At 39.6% G+C, this 18,029-nt stretch overlaps 1 protein-coding gene across 2 annotated transcripts in view; it reads right to left on the bottom strand.

Moving 5' to 3' along the window:
- Positions 1 to 1,837: 1,837 nt before the first annotated feature.
- Positions 1,838 to 18,029, bottom strand: part of LOC128375945 (CAP-Gly domain-containing linker protein 4-like) — a 35,120-nt gene continuing 18,928 nt past the window's right edge. The window contains exons 9-15 of one of the 2 annotated variants that reach the window (XM_053336369.1): positions 17,257 to 17,388; positions 11,900 to 12,094; positions 11,544 to 11,678; positions 9,188 to 9,311; positions 3,318 to 3,382; positions 3,087 to 3,165; positions 1,838 to 2,744 (exon numbers count right to left, since the gene is read on the bottom strand). In XM_053336369.1, the coding sequence (XP_053192344.1) occupies positions 2,378 to 2,744; positions 3,087 to 3,165; positions 3,318 to 3,382; positions 9,188 to 9,311; positions 11,544 to 11,678; positions 11,900 to 12,094; positions 17,257 to 17,388 (1,097 nt within the window). In that variant the 3' untranslated portion in view covers positions 1,838 to 2,377. The remainder of the gene's footprint in view (positions 2,745 to 3,086; positions 3,166 to 3,317; positions 3,383 to 9,187; positions 9,312 to 11,543; positions 11,679 to 11,899; positions 12,095 to 17,256; positions 17,389 to 18,029) is intronic. The other variant, XM_053336370.1, reaches the window with a different exon arrangement.

Raw genomic sequence — 18,029 nt, 5'->3', positions numbered from 1 at the left:
TTCAAACATTTATTTCTTCCACAATCAAGAGATAAAGTATTCCCCTCCCTTCGCAGCCTTCTCCACTCAAATGTGAATTTATGTGCCCAGGCTGACAGTAAGTAAACAATAGCGCTCCAGCAGCAGGCCTTTTCTGCTTTTGACTGAGATGAGCCCCGGCGGAATCCGATGGTAAGTGAACAGACGTGTAACCATTTCAAAGTGCTTGTGCGATTTCATTTTCGGTCCCTGAAGACAGCTCTCCCCCTGCACTATGTGAACAGTCCCAGAAAGTCAAGTAAAACCTCTTTTTTCCATAAGTACAACCAGAGCCAAAGAAGAAATAGAGTCATGGATATGAGAGGTCAAATTAGAATAGTCCTTTATTTTCTTTTTTCTCCCTTTTATTTTTATTTTTTTACAAATACTGTTATTTTGCACAACATGTAAATGCATCAACATCAAATCCTTCTCTCACGCAGTCACACTTCAAATATACATATCAGGAATTTCATTTAAAAAGACAAAAAAAAAAAAGAACATCCCCCGCGAGAGCATAGCGCCAAAAGACTTTCATACCCGTCAGTGGAATTTGAAATCACTCATGCTGTTAATACAACTGGGATTGCAGATGCACGGAAAATATGAGAGTATATCTATAGATGAGATTCGAAATGTGGAGAGAGACGCCATGGAACTAATCACAGAGATAGCCTTTATGTAAATGAGAAGCTATTTTCAAAGGAGGAATGAGTTGATTAAAAATGTTTCAGTAGGATTTTAGAAATACTGGAGCTTTTGCTTGTTTCATGTGTGTGGTAGAGATTTCAGACAACCTTAGGCTTGACCACTACTGCTTTTCAGTCACAGGGGGGGCCCAGACCAGACAGATCAATGAGAGAGCCATTGGAGATTCTCCGGCTACTGTGGTCTACACGCCCTGAGTGGATGATGCATGAGTGTTTTACTGAATAGAAGCCCTGTTTTCCACATGCACAATCGATGGCTTGTTCTCTGCTGAGTTTCCCCGCACAGGATCTAATCTAACAGCAAACTCTCTCCTTTTAAACTTTGGGATGATTGCATATTTCCTGTGTCGAGCTGCTTTAATTAGACGTCAAATGCTATTACGCCACATTTAGTGCTCTGAAATGTGGTCATCAACAATTGTAATGATACCAAACCACTGAGAAGCAGTTTGGCCTGCGACTACAGTTGGGAACTCTCTATAAAGAAACACAGGCTGAAATTGTAGTTTAAACAAGTGACATTTGTCGATTTCACAATTCAAAATAAAGTTACCACATTCAGATTTGCACCAAATGTCAACTCTGACTATGTGATAAAATTGTGACAGCTCAGAAAGGTCTGAATACTCAACCTGAACACAAATCAGGCTTTAAAATCAGATGTTTTCCCCACCTGAACCTAATGTACATTACAGGTAGTTACCTTCCAATTTGAGATTCAACTGTGATATAAATGACACTACTGCCTCAGTAATGTTACCAGAATCAATAAGTAGAATTTTTGCAGCCCTGTAGCACAATGCAACCATCGTTTAGCTGCGTAGGGTTAATGAAGAGTTTGTGTCAAAGACTGATGTGCACCAAGTAGGAGGAAACAGCTTGTGTTGACGCAGTTTTATTCTGATTGAGGCTAATAGAGGGCTTAGCTTAATTCCTTTTTGATTCACATGGAATCATAAAATGAAAATCAAGTTTTGACTCGACTTCCATCAATTATCTGTAAGCCATATGACAAGATCGCAAAAATCCATCCTTGTAGTTTCAAAGTGCTCTTAATTAATGCACACGCACACACGCACACACACACACACACACACAAAGACACGCACCCAAACACAAACATATGCACACTTTTGGTTAGAGTAGGCTACGTCACCTAAATAATCTGATAAAAATCTACTCAATGTGACCAAATTTAGCTTTGTGTATAGAAATAGATTTTCATGTATTCACATCCATACCATCCACTTTTCCATATTTTGATCTATCATTCTGATGTTTGTCAGTGCAATCAGATTAAAAGTAGTGCAGTGTTTTATGTCTTGTAAAGACTTTTTCTTCCCTCCATCCTGCCAAGACCAATTCTAATGAGAATTTTAAGTTAATTGAATAAAGTGCTTTCTTAGCCGCCTACATTTGTTTCCAAGAACTAATCTAGCAGTTTAAATTTGACCTATTAATAACTGGTTTTACCACTGTAACCCACACCACTTCTGGAGGGGTACAGAGAACAAACTATGTGCATGAAAAGAAAAACTTTTAAACTGAAACTTTTAAGCTTTAGTGTCACTTGTAAACATAAAGTCAAAACATGTAACAGATATGTTGTGGAAGGCTCCCTACACGCCCCAGTCTTTTTGAGACCATTCTCAACTGTTTTCATTCACCAAGCGAGAACCGTTGATGCCGTGGTAGGTGACGCGGCTGGGACGGACCAGCACGCCGTGGCCGGGCCGGCAGGTGAAGTAGCGGCGGCCTCCAACTGAGCCGTCGTTCTTGCCCTTTGGGCCTCGCAGCTCCAGACCGAGCCAGAGGCCCGGCGCAAAGTCCGCCGTGCCCAGGTAACGGATGAACGCCATCTCATTGGCGCTGCTCAGCAGGACCTGCATACCCACGTGGAGGCGCACCTGGCCGTCAGTGCTGGGCGAGGGGCTGGACCCCGCCGTGCTCCCCGGAACACTGCCACTACCGCCGCTGAGGGTGCTCCAGCGCCTACGGTGAGGGTTGGAGCGACTTCTTTTATTTTTAATGTTTTTTAAATTTTAGATGAATTGTGGAAACAGAGAGGAAAAATACAGCGAGAGAGATTTATGAGAAAGGGTATGCAGTGTGAGAAGATATATCAAAAGTAAAGTGGGAGATTCATGGGAGCAGTGTTTGAAGGATTGATTTCCAATTCTCTGTTCGCTCTCATTATGACCACAATCATGCATTGGCCATTTAAAAAGAAAAAAAGAAAAAAAAGGAACCTTTTGCTGACTAATACTGCTGCTTCTTATCAGTATTGATTGTGCCACTGCTACGGGGGGATTAGGATGAAGCCGAAAAGCTTTGGGAGGGAGAAAATAAGACACCCACCTGGCAACAGGGCTCCTTCTGCTCGTCTCCTTCGGGGTGGCGATGGCCGATGATGTGCTGAAACTGCGACGGATGGTCCCTGTGCGCCAATCACAAGTCACAGTCAAGTCAAGCACCCTCTCTACACAGTTTCTCGCATAAAGAACGACTTAACAAGCACTCAAGGTATTATAAATGCAAAGACACTGTTTGGTTTGAGCCAAAGCTTGCAATAAAAGGCAGAACTCTCACCGCTGAAAGGGTGACTGAGACGAGAGGATGAGAGCTCGGAGAGGCAATCAACAGATCCATGGATCCTGTGGATTAAAAAAAAACACAACATAAAGACACATTAAATAATATAAAAACATCACATACAATATAAAACACAATACAGTGCAATATCCACTCCCATTAACTTTATCTCACGTCGACTACACCTCAAATAATGCAGCGTAGGCAGACAATGACTATTGATGTGGAGCAAAAATAAATGGAATGTCCATTTTGCTGATATATCATTAAAATACCAACACATTAGAGTTCAAACACAAGTGAATAAGAGGTGACGGAGCCTGTGTCGGATGACGGCCCGCACTCTGCTGAAGGGAAACTATTTCTGCTGCTCACACCTGTCCTGGTTATTGATGTTTCGTGAGCCGCGATGCGACTATAATAACATTAGAGCTGAGGAAGCCGGTGTCTGCCGATGTCGAGAAATGAGCTGGGGGGGGGTGTTACCTTGTTTTCTAAGGGATGTGAGTGATGGGGTGGGGGTGACAAAAATAATTTGGGTGGGTGGGAGAGAGAAAGTGGAGGAGAGGAGGGCGGCATAAGAAAAAGCTGTTTGTTTTCCTAATGGGTTGTGATAGCTGCTGACAGGAGAAGAAAAGAGAAGGAGAAACAAGTGGCTGGATGTAGAGAATGAGATTGTGCATTAGACAGAAGGAAACCATGTGCTCAGTTGAACACACTGTGCGCCCCAAGGTTAATTAGGAAAAAAAAAAAAAAAAGGACGGCGAGGAGAAAAAGGACATGAATAAAAGGGATGGCAAGGGAAAAAAACAGCTTTTATCTCATGGAAAAGACGTAAATAGGGAGTTAAAAAAAAGCAACATCAGGAAAACAAGTGAGAGCCACGAAGAGATTAGAGGAGAAGATGCTCCCCCTCCTTGAAAATCCTCTCGTGGGTCTGCAGTCAGTTGGAGCACAAGTGGCAGAGGAAGGTGAAGAGAGTGTGTGTTAATCTAAGCAGTGATTTAGCAAATCTAAATCTGAAGAATCTCTCTGCTTTATATATATTAAAAATGCTGCTTTTTAAAAATGTGTTGCTTTTGTATTCAGCTCTGACACACATTATGCAGTTCAGACACTCTGGTTTATCAACATGCCATCCAATAAAAAGAAAGGTCAACTGTTTTTTTAGGGATTTTTTTTATGTGCTTGCACAAAATGTAAAGTAAAACAATGCCTGGCAGTGAATTACTTAGTGACTTGTGAATATTTATGTCAGGCAACCGTTTCCGTATCCCCGGGATTAAATGATCCCCATAAATAGCCACGGTGGCGCTTGATACATCTGTTGAGTCAACACTTTGCCTCTGTAGTGCGCGAGCCTGATCTGATATGCAGAAATAACAAGGCCTTTAGTGGAATTTGCCTTTGTTCGTGCGCTTGTTTGAACGGGTCAACGTGGGCGGCCATTGTGGGAGAGGGGTTCCTGTGATAGCATCGCAGAAAGTGAGAACGTTGCACAAAGGTGTAAACACAGGAGGGTTTCAGCGAGAAGGTTGTTTAACTGTCAGCTACAACCAACTGCCAACAGTGAGAAAGTGCATACTTAGCATCACAACTCACCTCCAATTACTGTTGATGCTCACTATGCTACTATACTATGTACTGGATCAAAAACGTGCTAAAAATAAGCAACTCTGCTCACACCCACATTATTCAAGGTTCAGGTTGTCATGGTTTGTTTTAACCAAAAGTTATTACATATCAAACATATCAAATGCAGAGGTCAGACTAAGGGGTTGGATAATATGAAGTGATGTAAATCAGACATACATCACGATTTTAACCCGCCTCCTGTTGTCCTGTGGTCAAATTTAACCCGTTTAAAAAAAATGTTTTTATATTTAAATATGGATTTATTTCATCAACCATGGATGGATCCATACTACATTCTTTACAAAGTATAATCACGCCTACTTTCATTGAATTGGGTGATGATTTATACTTTATGGTTTATTAACAGTCAAACCTGAAAAAACTGACCTGGAAGGACAAAAGTTGCATGGTCAACAGGAAGATAACAGGAAGGTTAACAGTAACCAGCTCTCGACACAACTAAATACTCAGTGCTACTGAGTGGCATCACAGTCTGTGACAAGGAGAAGTGGAGCTGTTGTGTTTTTTCCGTCAGTCTGTCACCCATCTGTGTTTCACTCAACCAGTCCAGCTGACATCATGGTCGGCCAAATCCCTGCGACAGTGTGATGAAAAGGGAAAGCAAAGTAGACGAGGAGCCAGCCGCGGATTTATTCAATGGCTGTTTACATTTCTATAACAGGATTCCAACACTATCCACAGCTGCTTTGTTGTTTGTAATGGACCAACAGGACAATATGCACATACACAGCGTTTCTGACTAGATACATCCACAGTTGTGCAACTTAAACAGCCTTTGTGGAGCAACTTACTCCCAATTTGTGAGATTGGGAAATACATAACAAATAGACCGTGATGCCCAAAAAAATCAAGCACCTCATCTGCTTCAATATGAAACTTTCTGGTGAGAGACAAATTATAAAGTTGAAATGACTGTGTTTCCACAGTACTTGACTGTTCGCTCAAATCCATTAATATTCTCAGATCACCCTGGACAACTGCATTTTTCTCAAACTCAGGTCACAGAGGAGGCAGACTATTATTTACTGACAAACATTATTACAGGCATCTAGGCTGCATTTAAAAACACGACTCAACTGAAATGTATGTAATCAAAGTTTTTCTGATTTTCAGTTCTACATATTTGGTTCTGTTTACTGTAATTATATGTCTAGATATGAGGGTTTGAATGGCACCACCGGACCAGATTGTGTACACACAGACGCACGCACGCACGCACGCACGCACACTACACAGCTTTCCGAGTGGTGATCAGACACCTCAAGATAGCAGTGTGGTTTAGAGAACAATCTTCTGATTGAAGCTCAAAGGGGTCCACCAATCCAAAATGGACTAGCCTCCACCTTAACAGATTCTGCATACACAAAGCACTGCTTCAGTCATTTTCTTACTGAGAAAGTCATCAATCGAAACTGCAGAGGCTTGATTTGAAGTTTAGTAGCAGTGATTCTACCTCAGAAAATATTCAGTGGGACCATTTAGCGAAACTGATGTTACATGCATGTAAACATCCTGGAAAATACCTCAAAAATTAAACTAATTCACTAAAAACAAGTGCTTACTGTAATAGTAAAACCATACACGCTAAACAGCGAGGTCACACTTAGTCTATTAACAAAACTGAACACTAACCAATCACTAGATAGAGTTTCGAAACATTACATTAAAGTATAGCTACGATATAAACACTGCATCTAGGACAATCTTACAATGTGTTCCTTACAAGTATACAAGATCTTTATTTTCCTCCATATTTTACAGCCCAAGTTCATAAACAAACAAATATCCATCACAAAAGCTAATAAAAAAACACATAACTGTCAGTAAAGCATTAAAGTGAAGATAAAATACATGCCAAACTGCTGACCTACGCCATATCGCTTTTTCTGGAACTGACTAGAAATAGAAATATGACATTAAAAAAAGACAACAGCTACACGTCGACCTCATCATTTCTAGTGTGAAAAGACACTTCTCTTGCAGCGCCAGCAGTGACATGAGATGGGGTTGAAAATTCACCTTAGTCGACAGCCGGTCTAACTGAGACGATAAACTCCACTCAGCATAAAGTTGCTGACAGTATTTCTGACCAGATGACTGGATTTACATCAGATCTGTGCTCTCTGGCGCTATGTGTGAGGCAGCTGAGGACTTAAATAACGTCTACACAGTGAAAGCAGCAGCAGCGTCAGTCCTCTGTCACTGTCTACACGGCATGTGTTCAGGTCACTTAAATTTAAGTAACACTCAGAGCCTACACTCAGACTATAGCAGAATAAAACAGCAGAAAATAGAAGAAATGTGTGACACAGATGTCTGAAAAGTGCAGCTCAAACACCTCCTGTGTAGCCTTCAGTTGCCTTTAGTTTTATAGCAAATCTTTGAGTCTATTCAATACTTTCAACAACTTTTATTACTGACAGTTAAAAGAGCTCAAAGAAACTGCAGCTTAATAATTCAGTGAGAAGCAGTCAGTGTTCTTGTAATCATAACCTAAAGGAAACCAAACTCATCTGTGATAAATCATCTCTTCTTATTAAGGAGCAGAATAAGAAGGATATCACACAGTGAGACACATATACATTACATCGTTAAACACACACATCAGCACACATTCTTTCCCCTGTTCTGAAAACCTCTTTACATCTCTCACCTATCATTCTGCACCTAAACAAAAAAACACGCATGTATATTCATTATGCATAATCCACACTCAGAGGCAGGGATGCTGGCGTCTGGCTTCATTACTAGGTGCCACATTAAATTGAGGAGTCACACTGGGAGGGGGCCCCGGGCTTCGCGTTCAACAACTCTGACTCTCGTTAATCACCGGTACAGAGGAGGCCTGTTTGCTGCGCAGAGGGGGAAAAAAATCAAATATGTCAACGCTCCCACAAATGACGCTGTCAAAGGAGCTCATTACTGCCATCAGATGTATTGATGAGAGCAATGAGATGCAACCTCAGGGTTTTTCAGGGTATATTGTTGAATTCTTCAAAAATCTGTTCTGAACTTTAAAGATTTATTGTTTTTTAAAGATACTTGTTTGACAGAATGTTTTTTATGGCTGGAGGTGAGCAATTGCAAAAGCAGAAATTGTCCATTCATTATTTTGTGACCTTAAAATTATAAGGCTTTATCTGACATTTGTGACTTTAAACTTTGTGACCTCCTACTTTATCATTGTATTAAAGACAGTATGAATGACACTTACAAACACTAACTTAGTTAATACAGTTTTTTATCTTATTTAAACTCAGTGAGAAGCAGATTTTCCCCTTTAACTAGCATGCTGGTCAGTTAGCTTGCCTGCTAGCTTGAGTTTAATTACAGTTAGCCAGTTAGCACAGTTGTAAGCAAATTTTACTATTATTATTATTATTAGTGACTTAAGTTACTCTGCTTAAAAAATGAGCAATAAAAGTCAAAATGTTAATATGTAAGTATGAGATACATTCAGGCTGTTAGTATCTGATGCTAGCTGTATGTGTGTGTTTAATGTTAACATTGAGTCCTGCAGCAGACACAGTGAGGACAGACACTGACAGTGACCCCAGTCCATCAAAAAAGAAATTTAAAAATAGTCAATTTGGAAGCAGAGAAGGACAAGAAAGGTTATGATATAGAGAGACAGCAGCAAAAAAACAAAAAAAAAAACAGCTAAATAAGGAGACAAAGCAGCAGCAAATGAAAGGAGATATATTCTACTATGTATTTTTCTAATTGTCTTAAATTTTGATGTTGGTAAAAAAAAAGTTATGAAATGTCTTATCAGTTCAAATGTGTCAGTAAAAAACAAATGTACTTGGGTCTAAATTTAAAACATGCAGCTAAATTCGTCTGTGCCCAAATATATTCAATTATAACTGCCTTCATTTATTGATTGCAAGACTGATCGGTCTACTTTTTTCAGCAGAATCGTGACAATTTGGATGAGTTTCTGTGAAGACTCAGAAACAAAGAGTTCACAGAGTTTGAAGGTTCTATCTAAAAAAAAACACCTGATCATAAAAAAACCATTTAAATATGTGATGGGATTTTCTTAGTTATTTTGACAAAAGAGAACTGTACTGAATATCAGTTTTGTTGACTAGGATGTCAAAACTTTAAACCTCAATGACTCAAAATCACTCTGAATGCAGATTTAACTTTATTATTCAAAGGTCTTGATTTGTTGAAAATATAAGCTGTCTTAAAGAACCCGTGCTCACCTTTGAACACGAGACGGAGGAGCAAAGACGCCATGTTTTGGTGGGCAGCTGAAGTACCTCACTCCTCCCACTGATCCATCATTCTTACCACTGGGTTTGTCCAGCTCGATGCCTAACCAGAGTCCTGGAAAGACAAGCAGATAAACAATAGGGTGATTGAGACATGTTGAAAGTATTCAATAACTCCTCTCAGCCTACTGTCACAGTTTTGCGGTTGTCTATTGGAGATACTGACATGAGCCAACCACATGCCAAATCTAGTCAGAGAGATTCACCTTTGTGAGTGAGTGTGAGTGTCGAGGGGTTATGTTGTAGCCATTTAATACTGGCTTTTGTAAAAATCTGATGGGTTAGCTCATTAAATAAAGATAGTGGTTTTGACCCCACCAATTACATCATTTTATAGTGTTAAAACTCTAGAATCAGCAGGTAGACAGACTCCCTTGTCAGAAGCCACGGACAGGATGTTTACACCGATGACAATGAGTGGGTGAGAGATGAAGACTTCAATAACAGCAGAGAGACAACACACGTAGGCAGATATATTACATTTTAATATTTATCAGCTCAGGGTGAACAAATCTCAGTGGAATAACTGAGTAACAAAAAAAAGTTGGAGCACCAGTGTGATGCAGCAAATTTAGAATAATGATTGACAAGTTGAGCTACAGACTTGATTTAGCCAAACTGTCTGGCTACAGAAGAGCAATCATGGACTTTCAACATAGCTGCCAGATTTACATGACTAGACAGCTCTCTACATGGACAGCTGTCTGTCTTCTGAAATGTCAGATTTCACTGTATATCACCTCAAAGTAAATGTTTAATAAATGTCACCCAACAGCACTCACTTTTACTTTTATTTAATCCCTAAATATCTGTTTAAAAATGATGTAACTATTCTATGCTAAGACACAAAGTTCAGAACATCTTTGCAATGACTTTTTAAGACACCTCGCGTGTCACTTTTGGATTCACACAAAAAAAAGTTCAAAAGAAGTCAGTTTACTGTGATGTGTTCGGCAAGAAGAAGAGCTGCTTCCCGCACAGAGACTCGGTCCTCAATGCACTGAGGCAGAGATAACAGAACATTCCTATCACTGATTTAAGAGTATCAAAGGAAACTTAAGACTGAAATCCCTTCAAACATGATCCTCAGTTGTGTGAGATGTGTTAGTACTTATTCATACATGACTGATGCCTGGGCAGAACTGCTTCCTAAATATTAATGAATACTCGGAGCTGTTGTCTGCCTGGCTTTTCGGTGGCTTTTTTTGGCTCGGCAGCCGCTTTCTCGTATCTCGTTTTTCCACCGAGTATCTTCTGTCCGACACAATGTTTGACACTTCCGTGCCTGCCGTCTGAGAATACAATGCAGCTCACGCAAGGCTAAAAGAGAGGAGTTTAATAGAGCTTGTGTGATCTCTCCACATACGTTTTACATAATAACAACACAGAACAGATGTTCAATAATAATACCATGCAAACTTTAACAGTTCTCGCTGGGAAAAAAAGAGAATAGAGACTGAACTCAGGAGTTTCATGTTTTCATTCCTCATAGAACTGTTAACATTTCAAACTGAACCTAATAAAAGAAATACCTGGATACATTTAGGGAAAATACAGTAATTAGATTTTTTTATGTCTGACCTGAAAACAGTAAAGTAAGGACAGACATGATTTATTAAGGGGGATGATGAATATTTCAAATAGCCTTTGAAAGCTTTTTTTTTTAAAAGAAGTTTTCATAAACTCGAGGTGAAACTTGTCCGACACTGATGTGGTTGATCCTTTTCCAGAGAGGACACTCTGGTCCTCTTTGTGCCCCGGGTGTTCTTTATTGAACAGTAACTGTCTAACATAAAACATTATTCACAGCAGTATGCTTACACAGTGAGAATGAGTCAGACTGAATGGATTCAAATGCCATGTGCAGCGATACCAAATTATTCGGAAATGTGGCACCATTGAGAAGGCAGTGTATTGATTGAGTATAAGTACTTGCTGACATTTAAATATGTGTTTAATTTCTTTTATCTTATATCTGAACAATCCAAATAGCTGTGAAGAGACATAATGATGCTGCTATTAGACTGCACACAAGTTTTATCAAACCAGACTTTAAAGAGCATTTTGAGTGCACATTTATACATAACTCACATTGCAAATTATTCAATTCACAATGTTCATGTGTGTTAAAAAAATAAGCTGAATAAAATCTTTGTGATTGTAGTACAAACCAGATGGTACAGATGAAAGGCAACGCTGCAAAAAGATTCACTGAACAAGGAGCGATTTATCAAAGTGTATCATGTATGCTGTATATTTGAAGTGTTTTAACATTTTAACAACTGACCTGGAGCAAAGCTGGTTTTTCCATAAAACTGGACCACACCAGTCCTCTGGCCTACGACCAGCACCCTCTCCCCCAGGCGCACCTCAGGGCCCTCGCACACAGAGCTGCTAGCTGAGGGGGTTCGGCTTCTGGGACCTGGGGGGGTGGGGTGAGGGGGGATTATCAAAAGCTGTTTCACCGCTGGCTTCAATTTGATTCCATTAGGATGTGATAATCATTAGAAAAAAACCCTGTGATGAAAGCAATCTCCACTCGGTCAGCGTTGTGATCACACACACACACACACACACACACACACACACACACACACACACACACACACACACACACGCACACAAAAGACACTTGACACACACCTGCAGGAGGAAGTGAGGTGCTGCCAGGAGAGGAGCGCAGGGCTGGAGAGGGTGTCGTCCTGGGACTTGGAGAGACGCGCTCCCGTCGCTGTCTGGCTGGAAGACGTTGCCTTGGCAGCGGACGCGGTCGAGAGCCCGGCCCGTGCCGAGAGTCCAGCGAGGAAGACGAAGAGGAGAGGGAGCGGGAGAGGACGCCTGTGATGAAAACGGCACGGAGGAATGAGCGGCAGGAGATGCAGAGACGGCTCATTTAAAGCAAAAGCCGTAACAACAACTGACCAAAAACACACAACAAAACAGCCACTTGGCCAGCTGTGTACTACACACCATTCTAAAGAGGCGCACAAACTGGTGCAAGTCAACTCTACTGGGGCCTTCGTTGTGCAGTTATCTACTCTGCTGTCTCAAAATCACACGGCACAAACTGTGTGCCTCCTTCCTTAATACTGAACCCACCATCCATCCATCCAGGTCTCTTACAATTCCACTGAAATAATGAAGCTCAGCATATTATTCATTTCTCTGTTTCCTTCTCCTGAATGTGACAGTGCCTACAGCCCTCAGATCCACACAATTACTGCTGCACTTCACAAATCCAAGCAGCTGTATCACATCACTCTGAGGCAGCACAAATCGAGTGAGCTCAGTCTTTTTTTTTTCCCTTCTTTTTTGTTACTTTCACAGATTTTCACAGGCCATAAGTTCATTAAGTGCCCAACTCTTAAAGGCTAATTGATTAAATCTGTGCCAAAGTGTTTTAAGAAGAAGAAGGGAAGATTCAACTGCAAACAAAATTGGAACCCGGAAAGTGACAGGACAAAAAAGAAAAAGTTCTGACCCTTTGCCAAAAGTTGTTTTCAATAGTAAGCTTTCTCTAATGGGGCCCTAAGAGTAGAAATAACAGTTGACGCTGCTGATTCACTCATTCCTCTTTGAGCTAATCAATCCCTCGTTGACTTAATTGATTACTGGACTGGCATGGTTTTAAATTGATCAACTACAATTAGAAGTGCCAAATATTGTACTTTCAGATCTGCTTTATCACCATCCTAGTACTAACACATAATACAACATGCTTTACCAAAGTATCAGTTTCATTTAAGAAGAGTTCTGTTCCTCTTGATCTAACCATGGATGGATTAGGATTTTGGATTCAAGTATTAAGGTGCACTGATTATCAGAGAAACGTGTAGTGCAGTGTGTAGAACCTAAAAACAAAAGAGATATACTAAATACACACACTTCCATTCTCTGATATCCAGTGCATTAAAGCCCACACAGTTGTAACTGCAGTACCTGTCTTTGTCTCTGAGGCGTCTCCCTCTGTGCCCTGGTTGGGACTAGGTGGACTTATTTGATTATCAGGGCTTTTTTTGACAGATGGAGTTAAACCTTTCCACCCACACCCACACCCACACACACACACACACACACACACACACACACACACACACACACACACAAAAAAAGACACTTTTCAAAACAAAGAAGATAACAGAAGATAGACAATAACATAAATAATGTATTCAGTTTATGCTGTTCGTCACAGTTAAATAATGTTTGCACAATTTTGAAATTGACTTTGACAACTGAAACACGACTTTTGTAGTTATATTCTTTAGTTTGACAGCTGGAATTAGCAGAACTGGGAAATGTATAATTTCTATAATTGTCATGCTGTGTCTGTTGGAAAACTTTTCCTGTTTACCCTTCTGATTAGCAAAATGCACCCACACCAAATGTAGTAATATAAGTGGACATTATGAACACAGATAGAGTGGTTTGCATGTAAAACAGCTATCCAAAAGCAAAAGATCCATTTAAAAATACAATTCTCACAAAGACAGTTTATAAAGTTCATCACGTCTGGAGAATTAAAGAGAATTATAAATGAGGAAAATAAGATGACACACAGTGTAACACTCCATGAGCGGCAAAGTTAAAGTGAGAAACAAAACAAAAAAAAACCTCTGGAAACTCTAGAAGATTAAAAAAAAACAACACAAGAGCAGGACAGTGAAGAAATGCAAATAGAGGACGATATGACATTGTCGAGTAGCAATGAAACAAGAATTAGTGAAAGGAATTTTTTCTTGATTCAACTAAAGAACATCTTTTACTTCAACACACAATAAAAACACTTTAATATGCTGAGACAAGCAGCTACACCAACACAAAAGCCCAATGACAGTGAATACAAAAGAACATTAAAAAACTTCAAAAGGAATACTGGTACTAACTCAGATAGCACACAAAGAGAATTTCTCATAGAAGTAAACAATTATAGTCTTTCACTAGTTTTATAGCACTAAAACTTTACTTTTTTCATCTTTGTTGATTTGAATTAATTTACCATAAAACTGAGTGTCTGTTCTTCAATAAGAAATAAAATCGACATCCATGTATTTAAATAGATTTAAGGAAAAATATCTCACTGAGGATTTGATTCGTACAGAAATGTGCCATATGAATTTGCTCATTACTTTAAGTTCAAACTTTGTATTGTGCCTTTACAAAAGTGTTAGAAAAATGGAAAAATCAGCCTGCTATTTATTGATTGCCATTTCAGTTCACATTTAGAGGAAGCTGGGAAAGGGTCCCCTCGGAGGAAGAGTTGTGTCTCTCCTTTGAACTCCAAAGAGGAGACTACATTCCTACTCAGAATACCAAACATTTCTTGTCACTTGACCTTTAGCTCGCGGGGACCTCCTGGCTCTATCCATCCTTTCCACATACTGACATTCACTTCAAGTGACACACTGCAGCGCACACTGAGGCTTTATGAATCAAGCGGTGGTGCTTTGTGAGCGGTGTCTGTGTTCCCACCACCCTTTGAGGGCCTGAGCTACAGTTGACACACACTAATAGGGGCCCAGCCTGGCATTCTGCTGTGTCTGTCTCTCCTGGTTAGTGAGACGAGACGGTTTCACGATGACCCGTCCAATCTATAGATGCACACGAGCAAGCTGTCTGCCCTGACCATCCGATGAGACGGCGAAAAACACAGGTGGCATCTCAAGAAGTTCGCTCTGTAAAACGGCTGACAAAGGCCCCGAAAAGTGTTTTGGTCATAAATTAGCTTGGTTCCTGGGTTTGGATGGAGGTGCTGACACAGACGCCCTCACATGAATTGCGCACCGCACATACACACTCGCACACACCTTGTGATGAATAGCTGCCAGACTACTCAGCCTGTCTATGCCCTAGTTATTAAACCCTGCTTAATTGGACTATCAATCACAGAATTCCATAGGCTGCTCTAAGGTCTACTATTCCACTCACGTCCACATCAAACAGCCTTCAAAACCAATACTGCTGTAAACCCTAGAGGGCGCAAGAACCACAAAAAACAAGAGAAACAAGGTTTCTGCAAGGTTCTCAGGTGACTGGACTTAATTATGAGCTTACATTAGTCAGGAGCAGAGGATGTGAGCATCTAAGGACTGTGAGAGTAAGGTCTTGTCAGCAGCCTAATTTATGCATTGTCCTCTGGCACCGGTTCAGAATCCACTTTTCAAAGCATTCGAGGGAAGATTAATATGAAAGCCCGGATGCTATAAATCCTGCCGTGCGATGACATGGTTCTGACAGGCTGTGGAAGTTGAGAAAGCCTCTTTTAGCCACAAAAAGAGGCCATCAGCTGGAGTCGTGACTCAGCTGATGGCCTCATCTGGACGCCGTGGAGTGACTCAGTCGCTCTGTAGTAGGTCAGTGTAGTAGCCCACTGTGTTAGCATGGAAACTGACAGCCAGTAAGGGGAACCTATTTTTGGTTGTAGAGTGAATGTCGCCACACCACGAATACAACCACAACCCCTTCCAAAACACAGACAGTCCATCATCATATTCATATTTGCTTTTACTAGACTTCTTCATTTTTCCTTTTTCATGTAATTATTAAGATCAATAATAATTGCTACATAGTTAAAATATGTACTGACATGCTCTTGTTGAAGTATTTAATTTTACAATCAGCTTTAAGAGAAAAAGACTTGTCATGTCTTACTACCTAATTAGAATATTACTGTGTGATGTTTCACAACAGTAATTTGCCACTCAAAAATGATTACAGATGCACGGTGCAAGTTTCCACAAATACAACTAAATATTGCTGTTGTCAATGTACATTATTAGTCATCTCTTGTCTCTTTTTCATAGCCTGGTGAAATAATAATGCAGTTACTTGTTTTACTGCACTGATCCGGTTTCACAAGCAGGGGTGACCTTCTCTCAATATCAACCTTTTTTACATTAGGAGATATTCTGTTGACTAGTTTGCAATTTTTGAGACTCCCCCACAATTGTGCACCTTTATTGCTTTCTCTCCCCCCTCATATTTCAACCTGTGCCAAGTTATGAAAACAAATGAAAAATCAATTCAAAAAAGGTATATTCTACTGACACTGCATATAGCACTTGTAGGGAATGTTACTTGCTTACCTTATGGGTTATTTTGCTTATAATACATTTTACTGTGCATAATAAAAACATCCATACAGCAGAGAGGGGGAGTTGAGCACCACACATGGATCACACAGGAGGTAAACGCTGCTGTAATCCAATTATTGGAGAATTGAGGGCTATTAATAACTACTTTTCTGTCATTTTCAGCACATCATCCCCAGAGTAACAGGAATGATTCTGTTGCTGCAAAGTACTATAGCTTATGTCTCAACCCACACAAGTGAGTGTGCTTGAATTACTTCTTCAACAGGGAATATTGGGAGGAGGGGGGTCATTTATCGGTCTAATGCTTTTAGTCTCAAATGTTTGTTTCTATGGAGGTTGGTGAGATTGTTCTGTATTTTTTCTTTTATTATTATTATTATTATTATTATTATTATTATTATTATTATTATTATTATTTGATGTGTGGTTTATAATAATATCCAGATCTCCTCAGGGGGACTGTATATGAGATTACACATGACATGAGGAAACACTTTGCCCCTGTGACATCCTTTTCACCTGCGCTCACACAAGTTCACACATTTCCTCGCCCTACAGGGCCCTGCAGGCTTTTCACTTTCACTGTCTTTGTAGTTTATGTTGTGAACAGATTTATATATATTATTTATTTACAGTACTTTGCCTGGAGGAATTCTGGCTCAAACCTATTCTTCCAATTGCTTCCAAAAACTCTTGGTGTGATCCTCATGCTGACCTGAGCACAGCTTGAACTGAGAGAATTGAGCCAGACAGAGCAGAGTTCTTTCTACAAACTGCTTTTACAACTGTTGTGTGATGTGTTGGATGTTTTTCGGGTTTGTTTTTTACCATAAACCAAACCCGTTGCATGTTTCGTATAAGCGGAAATGTTCAGAGAATATTCAGAGGGGTGTGTAACTTGTTCTTTACCTGTGTTTATCTTGGAAGTGATGCGAGACAGGTCAAGGCGACGAGGTGGGCGTATGGGTGTAGACGTCTTTACAGTACTGGTTTTATGTCTTTCCAAAGGTTTGCTTATCTTGGAGAGAGGAGCAAAGATTCCTGGAAAGAGGACAAAAACAAGAAATGTATCCAATGATAATGATGATTAAAGATTTACAACGTAAGACAAATAGTTAAACATGGTAAATGTGCTAATGTCTGAATTAGATACAATTGCACTGAAAAATCTAATTTAGTCTTATAAAATCAATAATGCTATCAATCAATGAAACTTTATTTATATAGCACCTTTCATACAGGTTAACGTAGTGCTTTACAGTTGACTGACAAGCTGATAATAAGACAGAAACAAGTGATGACATAAAAAAAAGGAATAAGAATGGTAAGAGAACAAAAACAAAGAAAAAACTGAGACAAATGCACACAAGAGAAAAAAGGAGATGATAAAAATGTTTAGAAAACTTAAATAAAGTAAGATAAATAAATACATAAAAATAAATAAAAAATAAATAAAAAAGAGAATAAGAATTGTTTTTATTTATTTATTTTTTATTTAAGCAAAATTAAATAAGTAAAGGCTAGACTAAAACTAGGCTTAAAAAAGGGACTAAAAGACAGCAACATGAATAAAACTGAATAAGAAGATAAAACTAGAATGGTAATTATAAAATAATAAATTAAAGTAGAATAATACTTTAAAACATCAAAAGAAATATCATAAAATAGAATAAAATACTATA

Source organism: Scomber japonicus, chromosome 16 (genome assembly GCF_027409825.1).
Source record: "Scomber japonicus isolate fScoJap1 chromosome 16, fScoJap1.pri, whole genome shotgun sequence".
NCBI lineage: Eukaryota > Metazoa > Chordata > Actinopteri > Scombriformes > Scombridae > Scomber > Scomber japonicus.
This window is presented reverse-complemented; position numbering and strand designations above follow the sequence as displayed.